Genomic DNA, 12920 nt, shown 5'->3' on the forward strand with positions numbered 1-12920 from the left:
TAAAGCCGACAAAGTTTAATTTTTTTTAGGGTACGTCCCCTACACGTAAAGTGGGTGTGAATTTTTTTTTGGCTTCAACCCTAGAGTGTGGGGTATCGTTGGAAAGGTCTTTCAAAAGTAATAGGGGTTTTCAAGAAACATTTTTTGATAAAGTGAATATATTCGGAGATAATCGCTCCGAAAGAAAAGAAAAAATGTGTCCCCCCCCCCCCCTCTAACTTTTGAACCATAGGTCCAAAAAATATGAAAAAAATCGTGGAACTAGAGCTTAAGAAAGACATTAAATGAAAACTATAGCGGACATGATCAGTTTAGCTGTTTTTGAGTTATCGCAAAAAGTTTTCCCTTCATAGTAAAAAGACTTACTTTAATTAGGTACTGATTATGCAAATTTGCCTATTTGTTTAACCCGGGTGAAAGGTACCGTTTCATCCCTTGGTTAACAATTTACTATACTTTAAGCTCCAGTTTAGCTTATTGTGACGGAAGAGTAACTACGGAACCCTACACTGAGCGTGGCCCGACATGCTCTTGGCCGGTTATTTTTATTTAAATATTTTTCTTATTATTCCCTTGCCCAGGCCCAGTAACATGCGACAGTGCTATCTCATTTACTCCGATACAAATAGACAGTGTGCGCGCTTTAGGTACCTATTGACAGCCTCTTAACGCAACGCGTCTTACGTCAAGCTATCGAATAAATTTACACTAGGGGCTCAGGTTCGGTAGTACGATATTTTTGAAAAAAGTTCAAAATAGCGAAAATTGTCATAAAAGTCTTGTCTTATTAATTGTCTTAAAACTATTGTATGTTCGCTGTGATTATTGATAAATGAGTCAACGAAGTATGTCTTTACATTTTTAAGTTAATCGCGAGGTAGTAGAGGTCTAAACTCCCACTTTATCGTTTACTATAAGGACGAGATTTGCTTGTATCTTTATACGAATAACCTGTCAAATCGTCCTTATGGCTAGCGACAAAGTGGGACTTTTTGCTTGGAAATGACAAATTAACTTCATGTTAAGAGTCTCACGAACTCTCCGCTACCATACAAAGTTACTAATTTTAAAACAACATGCTTAAATTACATGAAACTTGGCACAAGTACACATTTACGTAACATACATATCTATGTCTGGTTCTGGTACTACTTTTCGCTGCTAAAGGGCCAATTAGATTCACAATTGCTAAATGGCCCGATGTCGGCCCCGAAGTCGTTCCAGAGCAAGTCTTTTTCCGTTTTACGAAATATCAGCAATATTTATAATGTGAAAAAAAAGTTCAAGTGTTAAAATAACAATAATTTAACATTTTTGGCAATTAGAGACAAAGTATGATTTACATGTCAAATATTGTCAAAGATTTTTTGGAATTTTGTGAAACAAAAACATTACAAGTGTCATCTGGCCCGACGTCGGATCCCGATAGAAAGTAGCTGAAGACTGGATGGGTTGAATTGGCCTATAAAAATTGTTATACCTACATAAAATGTAGTACGAATAGAAGTTTTGTACATGTAAAACTTAGAAGTCGGCTAGGTTTGAGTGACTTTAAGGCCGACAACGTGTAATGCTTAGGTACTTACTCCTGGAGATTTATGTATCCACAGGCTACGGTAACCACGTACTATCAGATAGGCCATATACTTATTTCCCACCGTTGTCGAACAAAATCTCTTATCTTGCTACTTAGGTCAAACTGAAAGTTCCCGGAATCTTATAAAATTAAAAAAAAAATCCCTGACATAATTATCAAACAGCATTCCTAAAATACAAATCATCACCGAACAAATTGCATCTAAAAATAGACAATAAGTTATATTTTCAACCAATAAACATTTTCATTGCGTGACCTCTAAATGGCTCATTCCAGAAACTTTCACGTATTGTTTTGTTTTTTGCGATTTCAAAATAAGAACAAGTTATTCAGAGTAACAATAAGTTGTTCAGTATGAGCTTCACTCCTTACAGCAATTACTTATGGCCAAAGAATTATTAATTGTAGAAGAGGTGTAAGGTCTCCGGAAAAAACGTGTCCTCCAGCTTAACAGTCAATACTAGATGGAGCTAAACGGCTACGTGTTTTGCGAGTTGCCGCATTATTTATGGGATTATACAGCGACATTCGAGGCTCAGATTTTTCTTAAGACTCTATACCTCATTTACTATTAATAACTCTTTGGTATGGCTATGCATTGAAAAAAACATGGTACTTAACTGTAAAATAAATAACTCAGACCATAACTCAGAGATTCTTGGCCTATTGAATGAAAAACTTTCTGAATTAACTATTTCATTTATTTCTTACAATTTTGAGCACGACTTAAATTTTTTGAGTCTTGAAAACCTTGAAATACCTTACATTATACATATCTCTTATATATATATAAAAAATTCTAAGGTATATACCCCTTATAACATAATGATTGTTCTAAGTTGATTGACTAGACACGAATATGGTAACCACTACTAGTTTCTAAATATTTTATAATCATAAAGGACATAAAGGAATGTTTCTGACAATAAAGATACATTATATTCTTATTAAATAAACACCTAAAAGACTAATACAGTAATTTTCATAATACAATGAAACACATAACTTGTTTTATAATTAATGGTTTAAATCGTAGATAAAGTATTTCAACAGTGACTATTTTTCATTAATCTTTCAGCTCGTACTTTCAAAGTTGATGACTGAGTCTAAATATGACTGAAGTTATACGCGGTGCCCGTGAGCATTGCGAGAGATTTTAACAGTAGGTATATTCCTGATCATATTTAAAGACTAAAATGTCCTATAAACTTTTTTGGAATTCGCCTAATTTCAGAGTTAAAGCCAGTTCCAAAAAAAAACATATTTTTATTGTTACTTAGTGCAAAACGCCTTTTTGATGGAGATGTTGCCACTATGGGACCTAGTCAAAATATCCTTATTGATAGATGTCAAAGTGTGACAACCTTGTATTAGAGTATTCCCATTTGTCCCCGCCAGGCACAGATGGGAATAGGTGCATTCATATGTCCCTACCTCATGTATGGTTGCAGAAACAACACCATTCTATTGAGTTACACTACATTACATACCAAAGAGGCTCAAAAAAGTACTCTACTCACAACTCAAGTTCTATTAGAGTAACGTTCATAACCTCATAAGGCTAACACACTCGAAGGAGATGAAAAGCGCAATGTGGAAAGGGCTTATAACTTATAAATGTCGGCGGCCCATCGTAACATCAGGCAGATCATGAAATTCCTAGGCATTTCGTGAAACTACGAAATGCCTAGGAATTTCATGATCACTACGAGGGGCTATTATTTCTGGACATTTTGCCCTTCGGGCATCTGAAGCCACATAACGAACCTATCCTTCCTTTGGTTTAATCAGACTACCGTCAAAACATTACACAGGAACATTACGATCTGCCTGATCTTACGATCGCCCGACGACATAAATACCACAAAATGCATGTTCAATTCATTAGATTCAATTTACGATTACGATGAACTCTGCGTATGGGGCGCCACTACCACAATCCATCACAATTTGAGGGTCTACCGCGAAACAAGAAAATCGAAATTTTGTTATCTAACCTCTCTATCACTCTTGCATATTCGAGTAATAAAGAGATAACTAAATTTAGATTTTCGCATTTCCCTCTTGTAAACAAACTGCCTTGATGCATCAATGTCATATTTTATTATCTGTGAAAACTTATCAAAAAACAGCTTAAGGTACAGTATGTATAAGTTACTCTATGGTTTACGAAAGGTGGTTTGCTGCACTCTGGCGGCAGAACATTGCAGTAATACTCCCTATTAGTGACAAAAAAAGTTTATGCACCAATATGCTCCATCTTGTTACGGTATTTGACTGTGTTAAATTAGTCTCCTATGTCTCCAGCACCAATGGCCTGTTCTGTTAGTAGATCCTGGATCTCCTTGTAAATGCTCTCCAACATCAGAAGTCGTGGCTTGGTGTACTGTAAAATAATTGAAATAAATTAGCTTGTTGCCTTACAGGACTGCAATGTAAGAACTAAGTTATCTTACAAATAATTATCTAATGCAGTGATACTCAACCTGCAGCCCATTGGGCTATTTTAGGTGACCCTGGTATAGATATGTACATAATTTTGCCATGCCCAGAGCACCCCCGGAGGCTACAGTAAAACAGTCTTTGTGGACCTCATTAAAAAAGTTTGAGATTGGCTTTTTTAATGCAAGAATTCCCAAATGTTTACGCTTTACGGTTCAGTGGGTATAGCAAGCAAAGTTTTTCATTTCAATACAATATTGTGAGATTTGGCGTTTTTAGGTTATAAATTAGATGGAGATGACATGACACCTGTCCATTTAGTTTGAAAATTCTATAAAGGGAGAAATTGCTATAATAAGAAAAGGGTTATAATATTAGTTGCTCACCTTGAATAATGGTATTAATTTGACTGGCTCATAATCACTATTGATTTTAACTAATAACGTGAGGAAATACAAGACACGATTCTGAAACACAAAAAAGAAATATCAAGAAAAAAATGTTTTTTTTTACCCCTTACCGCATGTAGTAAAAAATATTTGTTGAAATTTTAACTTTAATAGTCAATAGAATTGAATATCATATCCGCCATATATGGCTTCGTATCTGGTATGTTTCATCAAATGTTTATTTCCTAGCTCACTTATATTTATTGTTACAATAAAACCACCTACTTAACTATGAGTTATTTTTTTTTTAGAAAAATGGTGAACTACCTTGACATGTCTTTTTATTGAAAAACGATTTTTTAAATCATTTTTTATATGGAAAAATAAGTTTATAAATGGAAGAAAAATCTCGGACAAAACCAAAAAGAATATTGGAAATCTAATCAAACGCAGAGACACTTTCCCAATAGATTTTCGTATATTGACCTGCCGGTTGCTATCTCTATTGAACACGCATAATTATATTGCTGTCCTGCCCATGATGCGGGTTGTCAATGTCACTGTGTGAATTTGACAGCAATAGAGATAGCACCAGGCAGGTCAATGTCTGAAAATCTATCTGGAAGGTGTCTCTTCTTTAATTAGGTACATATTGAGCTTGTGGACCATAGTTTTTGTACTCTACTATAATTGGGTGATTTTCCTGTACTTACCAACTTAATAGCTTCATTTATAATGATATCATCTATTTTGATCCAAGGCACAAAATTATCTTCCCGGCCAACTACATATTGCACTGAACTTTGTATGCCCACAGTTGGAATGACTAAAAGTGTCTCTGAAAACATACGCAATAATAAAATACAGGCAGTAGTGGATACCAGCAGCTTATATGTGGCATTATCTATGAAACCTTTTTGTCGATGGTGCTTACGCCGCACTGCGTCGTGCAGCATTGTATTTGTATCGGAGCATCGTTTATAACAGCGGAAGCACCATTGACAATAAGGTCCCTTTTCACGTCAAATATTTAATATATATAAATAATAATTCAGCCTATATACGTCCCACTGCTGGGCACAGGCCTCCTCTCATGTGCGAGAGGGCTCGGGCTATAGTCCCCACGCTAGCCCGATGCAGATTGGGGACTTCACATACACCTTTGAATTTCTTCGCAGATGTATTGCAAATATTTAATGATCTAATAAAAAAGGTATCACTTTGTTGGTGACAGTAAGAAGTTTCTAATTGCATATTTATGCCAATAGCTCCTTAATAACTAAGTGGCTCCTTTTGCAAAAAAGTGTAATTTAAAGTAAATAAAATAACGTACCTGACTGAACACTATGTGTAACCCAAAAGAATACTATAAATGATAAAACTGTAACTATCACTACCAATACAGTCAAATTGATTCGCACGTAAATAAGAAATACAATATTGGCCAGTATAGCTACGAGTAGCGAAATTATGGACCACTTCGATCTACGTTCCTCATTGCAGCTGCTGTATGATATAGTAAATTGTCTGGATTTCGGCGAACTGTTTCTACCGTCCACTCTGAGTGATAACATGACACCGTTAACATTCTCGTACTTCAGCGTTTTGTCGCCTTTCGACATATGGCAGTGCTTTTGCTCAGCTTGTTAATTAAGTAAGTATTTTAATTAAATATAAATATTTATTCCTGATTTGTTTTCAAAACATTTATCAATATCAGACAATGTCATGTTGACAGCTAAATGACGTTGTCGACTTGAGTTTCACTGAGTCCAAGTCAGCTACATTAAGTACAGGATATTATTTTTGACGAGATATTAAAGTGTAATTTGCAAATCAAAACCATTATTAAAGATTTTTATGGATTTGACTATTTAGTAAACTGCCAGTGACTCACCATTGGATTAAAGATATATATGATAGTATCTTAATTTGTACGGCTCGAGAGTCCACTACTACAATTCGGACATAAATTTGCTTACAGCAGAAAAATATTCTTTACATAAATTCAAGTAAATGTTAATCGTCTACTCGAACATTATATTTCTTTTAAAAACGATTATTTAGATGCAGTGTATTTGAGCCAAAATACTTCAATAAAAAAGTGTACTTTATTACAATGGATTCATTGATGAATTTACAATGAGCTATAAATTATTTTAAATAAAATGAAGGGGTACTAAAATTGATGCGGATATTAGACAGTAGGTAACCATAACAACTTCTAATACAAATACATACACATTGGCGTAAAAGTATTCTAGGAGGAAAGTAAGAAACTAACTGAAAAGGGATTAGTAAAGATTTGGTCATGTCGACGGACAGTTCAGATGGCAATGCGTGGGTATTTGACTCTCTTGTGGGGTTTCTACACGGTCCTGTATGGAATGTCCCATTGCAGACTTTTATAGAAGAGAAGTCTCTGCGTGAGTAATCATCTCATACAGTGATTTTTTTTATGGTAGTTATAGACTAATTCTTCTTACATGTGGTTCATTTTTCAAGTAGCTTTTGAGCCTACAGACAATGGGGATGTCTTGGACAGGCCAGAATACAAGAAGATTCATGATGAATATCGGAATCTGGTATGTAACACCCTAATGGCACTACGTTTATTCATTATGTGCACTCCTAACAGGTACCTAGTACCATCCACACAACACTACCAAATGCTGTTTTTTTAACCTTTTCAACGCCAAAGACCACTAAAACGGTCATCGTCTGTCGTGCCCGCGATGCCAATGACCATTAAAAAGGCTATGGCGGACGTTGTCAAAGCGACTTTCCTACGACTACCTGTCAGTTAAGCTTCATATTCGCTCTTCACCAGTTAACTTTTTGGCGTCCATGGCATTTCTTGATACGTGTGGAAAAGCGTTGAATAGGTTAATTGCGTTGAATTTAAATGTACCAAAGACAAAATTAAATTAAGTAATACGACAGGTAGATGTGATGCTTGGGTCCTTCATGGATGACATTGGCATCTCCGCGGACCAGTTCGAAGCAGCATGCCGTCTGTCTGCTCGCGATTTGGCGGGATTACCCGCACAGTTTCACCGGCGGCTGTTTGAGCAGATTTGGGCTGCCAACGACTACGATATCTTCGTTAAGATGATGACGCATAAAAACGTTGAGCTACAGCTGCAGGTTAGTGATCGAAATAGTAGGTATACCTCGTTAAAATCCGACGACTACATTAGGGAAACATTTATGTATAATCAAAGATTTCCCTGCTCACAGGGTCTCGCTAAGGCAGCCTGGGTCCTGTCAGCATCTTACTCCCAAGTATTGAGGCAGGCTCCGGTTTTAAGAAAGCGACTACTACTGCAATCTGATCGTTGAACCCATAGAGAAGACTAGACCATTGCCTAATGAGATTTGAGTAGTTCGGTTTCCTCGCGATGTTATTCTTTTCCTTTTTGAGAAACTCATGGTGCGTGAATTAGATACCGGTATCTGAACCCATCACATCCGATTTGGGAGTGCCGCGCGTTACAGCTAGGTTAACGACGCTTCATTCCATGTAACTACCTTGTGGCTTTAAGGACGTATAGGTACCTATCTAAACTAAACATGACCTTGATAACAACAATGTTGTTGACAATGTTTTCTGTCGAAGGCATTAGAGTTGATCGAGAGGCGTTTTGGAGCATTGCCCAACATATTTGCAACCGTACCGGAGGACCTGGAAACGTCCCGAAGCGACGAGAGCGAAGACTGGCCTGATGCTGATGACGTCATGACTGAGATTAAAGAGTAAACTAATTTTTTATTCTTATTCCTAACGTGGTTGTTTTAGCCTTGTCCTTTGGAGTATAGGCAAACTACCTAAAGTCAGACCAAGATAATTTAGCAGTGATTTTGATAGTCCAGACTGTGCAAGTGTTAAGTAAACGTCATAATTTATAGAAGTTTGACGCTTAAAATAACACTTGCACTGCCTGGGCTGTCAAAATCGCTGTTAACTGATCTCGGTCTAACTCTACTTACTCAGAATATGATTAGGCACGAACATAAATCTAAACACTGGCGTCCCGCAGTCTCGTACTATCCCCAACGCGATTACAGTTGTTTATAACACGTCGGTGGCAAACAAGCATACGGCCCGCCTGATGGTAAGCAGTAACCGTAGCCTATGGACGCCTGCAACTGTTGTTCATTAGAGACTAGTCTATGTACACTCGCCTGCCAAGGTGCCTATAAATAATTGAACACGTCTCTATTATCGAGGATTATGTTCCACTGTGTTTGAAAGACAATGTCAAAAAACTAAAGCACGTTCAGTATTTCAATCTCTTGAGAGGACAAGTTTACACATCCACCCTTAAATAAAATTTTGGTCCTACGTACATAGTTTAAAGCGTGTAATTTCTAGATTACAACTCGAAGATTTTGAAGATAACGCCGTCGTGAGCGTCCCTCCTGAAGAAGTGGTGGCTGAAAAGAAAACCCTCTTAACTAAAGCGTCCAAGCTTCAAAGCTTTGAAAGGAAGGAGGCTCCAGCTGATAAAACGATTAGTCCGCCAGAACTCACTATTCTGGAACCACCAAAACCCGCACCGAAAAAAGTTGAGGTAGGGGTAGTATTAGGTAGATAATATGATTGCGTAGTAAAAGTCATTCTAATTATAGCGTCTTTTTCACCATTGTGATATAAAAATACCTACTTACATTTTTGGGTTTCGTAGTCAACTACTACCCTTATAGTTTCGCCACGCCTGTCTGTCTGTCCGTCTGAGGCTTTGCTCCGTAATCGTTAGTTGTAGTTGTCTTTTAGGTGAGCGAGGAAGAAATCCGTGCGCGCCAGGAATACTTGAAGCAGCAGCGAGACAAACTTCTAGCACTGAAGAAGCAGGTTCGCGAGAAAAGGTTGGGCGCCGCCGAGATTGGGGCAGAAGGAAAAGGTAGATAATGCAGCTATAACAGAACTTTACGTTCAAATGACTTATCAGAGAACCTACCGCGCCCGAAGAACAAAATTTCGTCATCTGCCTTTACTGCTCTTGCATATTCGAGGGAGAAATAAAGAAATTTCAATTTTCGTGGTAGTGCCTCAGATCCACCCGAAGAAATTAATCTTGATCTAACTAGTAACCTTACCTTACACCCCATGCCTGATTACAGGAGAAGGTCCAAGCAGCCAAGCACGGCCTCGCTCGGCGCGCGTGGCGCAGGCCGCGCTCGCCGGCGCGCCGCCGCCGCCGATGCCCGACGCCATGCAACTGCGCAAGGCCCTCGCTTCTAAACTGAAGACTGAAGTCGTCGATAATCACTAGCTGAATGTACTTTATGACCGACCGTTACAAATGTAATATTTAAAACAATGAGATTAAAAACCCACAGATTATAAATGATTCCAACTGTCCAAGAACATAGTCTTTAGGCCGGCTATAGACATCCGTTGTTTTCGCCGGAAACCGGACCGTTAACGCGAACACCGGGCCAATTCTAGTTTTAGTTATTAGATCCGTTTCCAATATGATACTAATCTGTCAGTGTCAAAAGTGACATTTCTTTGGCCTCATCGTCCAGATTTGTACTTTGTTACCGACAGCTACAACTAAGAAAACGAGGCATCGTCCCCGGACAATTGTCCGGCGAAAACACCGGACGTCTACAACCGGCCGAGTCTGTGGATTGTTACTTTGGATTTGGCATGAATAAAGACACATTTTTTTAAACGTTTGCAGCACTATTGCGTTAAGCACTGCGCGTTTATTGATCAAGATACCCTGATACCCGATAGGTACATGTGAGTTGCAGGTCTCTCGTAGACTTGTCAAATCCTAATCTCGTACCCTCTGTGCAATAGTATAGATCGAATCAAGAGCACTTCCTTTCGCCCCTGGAACGTATTATTCGCAAAAAAAGTTCCTTTTGTCATGCATTTAAGGATGACTCAGGCTAGACCGTGCCGTTCAACACGTTATTTTTTATGACGGATGATCAATGATCACGTGGTGCTTTTCATAGAAAACGAAGCTCCGGCCCGGCCCAAGCCCGGTCTAGCGTGAGTCATCCACTCCAATGGTTCGTGTCATCCACGATGACGCGCAAACTTGTCAAATCTAACCGTTAATAACATGACAATACGAATCAAGGCACGCGTACATCGAATCTTGTAAGGCAACCATATTATGTATACTTAACTATCTTATTTTAGTAGCAATGCCACTCCTATTAGTATCAGAAGGCTCATAATTTTTACCATATAAAAAAGAAGAATCCAGGGCATTTAAGCAAGATAGTTTAATCCCCTTAACAGTTGTCAAACTAGCGGAAACAGCCGCTTTACTTTATAGGTATTGTGATTTCAGGATAATAAGCTAACTTGATTGTGATTAGGTATTGGAAAATAAAATAAAACTTGACGTCGTATTTACCTTATATTTATATTGCTTACTTAACTAGTGACATCATAATAATAGCATTATGTATAGTAAGCTTATTATTTTACACAACTTGCCAATAGGTAAATCTATTTTTCACTTTAATTTGTGTATAAATTAGTTTGATGGTTATCCATCGAGAGATAAAAAATATTCATCGTTACAGTCTACGTTCACCTACGACTTCGTGTTTTATTCATTTAAGACGTTATTTCAAGGAATATAAAGGTTTAGACTAGCAAGATCTTGCATGCAATATTCATTACATTGCGGTATCTGATCAAACTTTAATACAGTTTACCTTAGTAGTCTGCAATGTAACGTAAATTGCATGCGGGTTCTTGTTAGTTTAATCTTCGCTTATGTGTAAGACCTGAGTGGACGCTCTCGCCGGGGCGTGCAGCGTGGCGTCGGGCTCACGAGTGCTGTGAGCAGCGTGCACTAAGGCCGCTCCTATACGTTTGCATTTGTTTAAAATGCACGCCGCACGCCCCGCCCCGCTGCACGCTCAACTTGAGCGTCCACTCTGCCCTTACACTAAGAGTTGCATGTATAATATAATCTAATTGACGGCTCAATGCTATTAACACGCGGCTGTTGGCAGATTTGAAATAAAATTATTACATAAACGCTTCATATTTACAATATACTCTGTCAATTCATACCACGTATGTAATAATGAATTTCCCCTCTCGTTTACTGTGCACTTTTTATTTATGAACGCCTAGGCTTTTAAATAAATAGCTTTATAAGAAAATGTCCGAAGGACTAGCAATAATTTACAAAGTGTGACCATTTTTCCGATGTAGCAAATTGGATGCAGAGATCAAATATTGTGGTTCCGAAAATTGATATGTATTGAGAGCAATTTGCAGTAAAAGTGTTGTTGTTTTTGAAATTGTGTCTTTATATTCGCAACATCAGTGTTGAATAATCTCCTATTATTTTATGTAGCGTTATTACAATATGACACGGTAACCTTACAAGACGCAATTTCTGAAGAATGGTTTTTTAGTCCTTTGGTAGCAAAGTCTTTTCGTTCCTCTGAACTAGTTCAAACTACAATTTAAAGCCATCAATTGCATAATGAGCATACTAGTAATAAAATTTAGCATGTGTTTGATAACATCAAGGACGTGATATCGCGTCGAAAAAAATATATGATTATTGAATTAGTTACCAAGACATCTGACACAGCCTTTTGGTGTCAAACGAAGGAAGAAAGTTGGTTATCAATTATAATATAAATAGTGCATTGCGATACAAGTGCGAAAAATAGGAAATTCGAAACGAGTGGCGATAAATTAAAACACGACCGAAGGGAGTGTTTTAAATCGACACGAGTTGCGAATTACCTATTCGCACATGTACAACGTTTTACAATACATAGTCCCTTTAAGTTTTCGACATAGTTACGTAATGTACTTATTATCGCATTAGTGCGGCAAAGTAGCAACATTAACTATAAAATATTTTCTAATAATTTAGAATCTGCTCAGTAGTTTCAGAACTAGACGATTGATTCAAATGAAATGCGAACAAAGGACAATAAAATCAATCCTCGACTCAGTTCTAATACACCGGTCTGCATACATTCCACTAAATGTATCAAACTCACATTTTAAATAAACCGAAACATGGCTTTTTAACTATGCTTTATACTAACTCGCATACCATTAACGATTATATGCAACAATTAATAAGATGTATAAATAATTATTCGGGGCAAAGTTTATATGATCGCATACCATTGCCCCTAGATAGCAAAAGCCGAAATAATGCTTTGGTCCTGAATTTTATCGATTCCTTACAATTTATTAAATCTAAATTTCGTACCGAAAGTGTAGTACTTAACAAATACTATTTGTAACGATTATATGATGCCGTGTAAGTTTACTGTACATAATAACGTTTGTTAATATTTTTACAAACTTATGGCTACGACTTAAAACCCAAATCCTCTTCCTAAACCTTCGAAATGATTGGGTAAAGAAGCGAAATTTTAGCGCAACGAAATATCGTCGCTATACTTACTCAAACTAGCATCTGATATACAAATCTAATATACAGATACGAGGTTGAGTAAGTATAACGACGATATGC

The 12920-nt window shown here is 37.4% G+C and overlaps 2 protein-coding genes across 2 annotated transcripts; one reads left to right on the forward strand and one right to left on the reverse strand.

Moving 5' to 3' along the window:
- Window positions 1-3681: 3681 nt before the first annotated feature.
- Window positions 3682-6222, reverse strand: LOC133528193 (phosphatidylinositol N-acetylglucosaminyltransferase subunit H-like). The gene is made up of 4 exons (XM_061865458.1): window positions 5762-6222; window positions 5142-5266; window positions 4426-4506; window positions 3682-3983 (listed from the first exon to the last, which is right to left on the reverse strand). The coding sequence occupies exons 1-4, from the start codon at window positions 6048-6050 to the stop codon at window positions 3885-3887; spliced, it is 594 nt and encodes a 197-aa protein (XP_061721442.1). The 5' UTR covers window positions 6051-6222; the 3' UTR covers window positions 3682-3884.
- A 148-nt stretch (window positions 6223-6370) lies between these two features.
- LOC133528192 (cilia- and flagella-associated protein 36) lies at window positions 6371-10109 on the forward strand. The gene is made up of 7 exons (XM_061865457.1): window positions 6371-6854; window positions 6937-7013; window positions 7372-7575; window positions 8048-8184; window positions 8804-9002; window positions 9206-9332; window positions 9553-10109. The coding sequence occupies exons 1-7, from the start codon at window positions 6740-6742 to the stop codon at window positions 9702-9704; spliced, it is 1011 nt and encodes a 336-aa protein (XP_061721441.1). The 5' UTR covers window positions 6371-6739; the 3' UTR covers window positions 9705-10109.
- Window positions 10110-12920: the final 2811 nt, after the last annotated feature.

The sequence above is a fragment of the Cydia pomonella genome, chromosome 19, assembly GCF_033807575.1.
Source record: "Cydia pomonella isolate Wapato2018A chromosome 19, ilCydPomo1, whole genome shotgun sequence".
In the NCBI taxonomy this organism is placed as follows: Eukaryota; Metazoa; Arthropoda; class Insecta; order Lepidoptera; family Tortricidae; genus Cydia; species Cydia pomonella.

Bases quoted from the DNA above. Each gene is read 5' to 3' on its own strand.
- LOC133528193 (XM_061865458.1), bottom strand. From the start codon at position 6,050: ATGTCGAAAGGCGACAAAACGCTGAAGTACGAGAATGTTAACGGTGTC. The intron at 5,267-5,761 runs GTACGTTATTTT...GTATGTTTTCAG, and splicing joins TACACATAGTGTTCAGTCAG to AGACACTTTTAGTCATTCCA. The intron at 4,507-5,141 runs GTAAGTACAGGA...TTTGTGTTTCAG, and splicing joins TAAATGAAGCTATTAAGTTG to AATCGTGTCTTGTATTTCCT.
- LOC133528192 (XM_061865457.1), top strand. From the start codon at position 6,740: ATGTCGACGGACAGTTCAGATGGCAATGCGTGGGTATTTGACTCTCTT. The intron at 7,014-7,371 runs GTATGTAACACC...GTAATACGACAG, and splicing joins ATGATGAATATCGGAATCTG to GTAGATGTGATGCTTGGGTC. The intron at 7,576-8,047 runs GTTAGTGATCGA...TTTCTGTCGAAG, and splicing joins ACGTTGAGCTACAGCTGCAG to GCATTAGAGTTGATCGAGAG.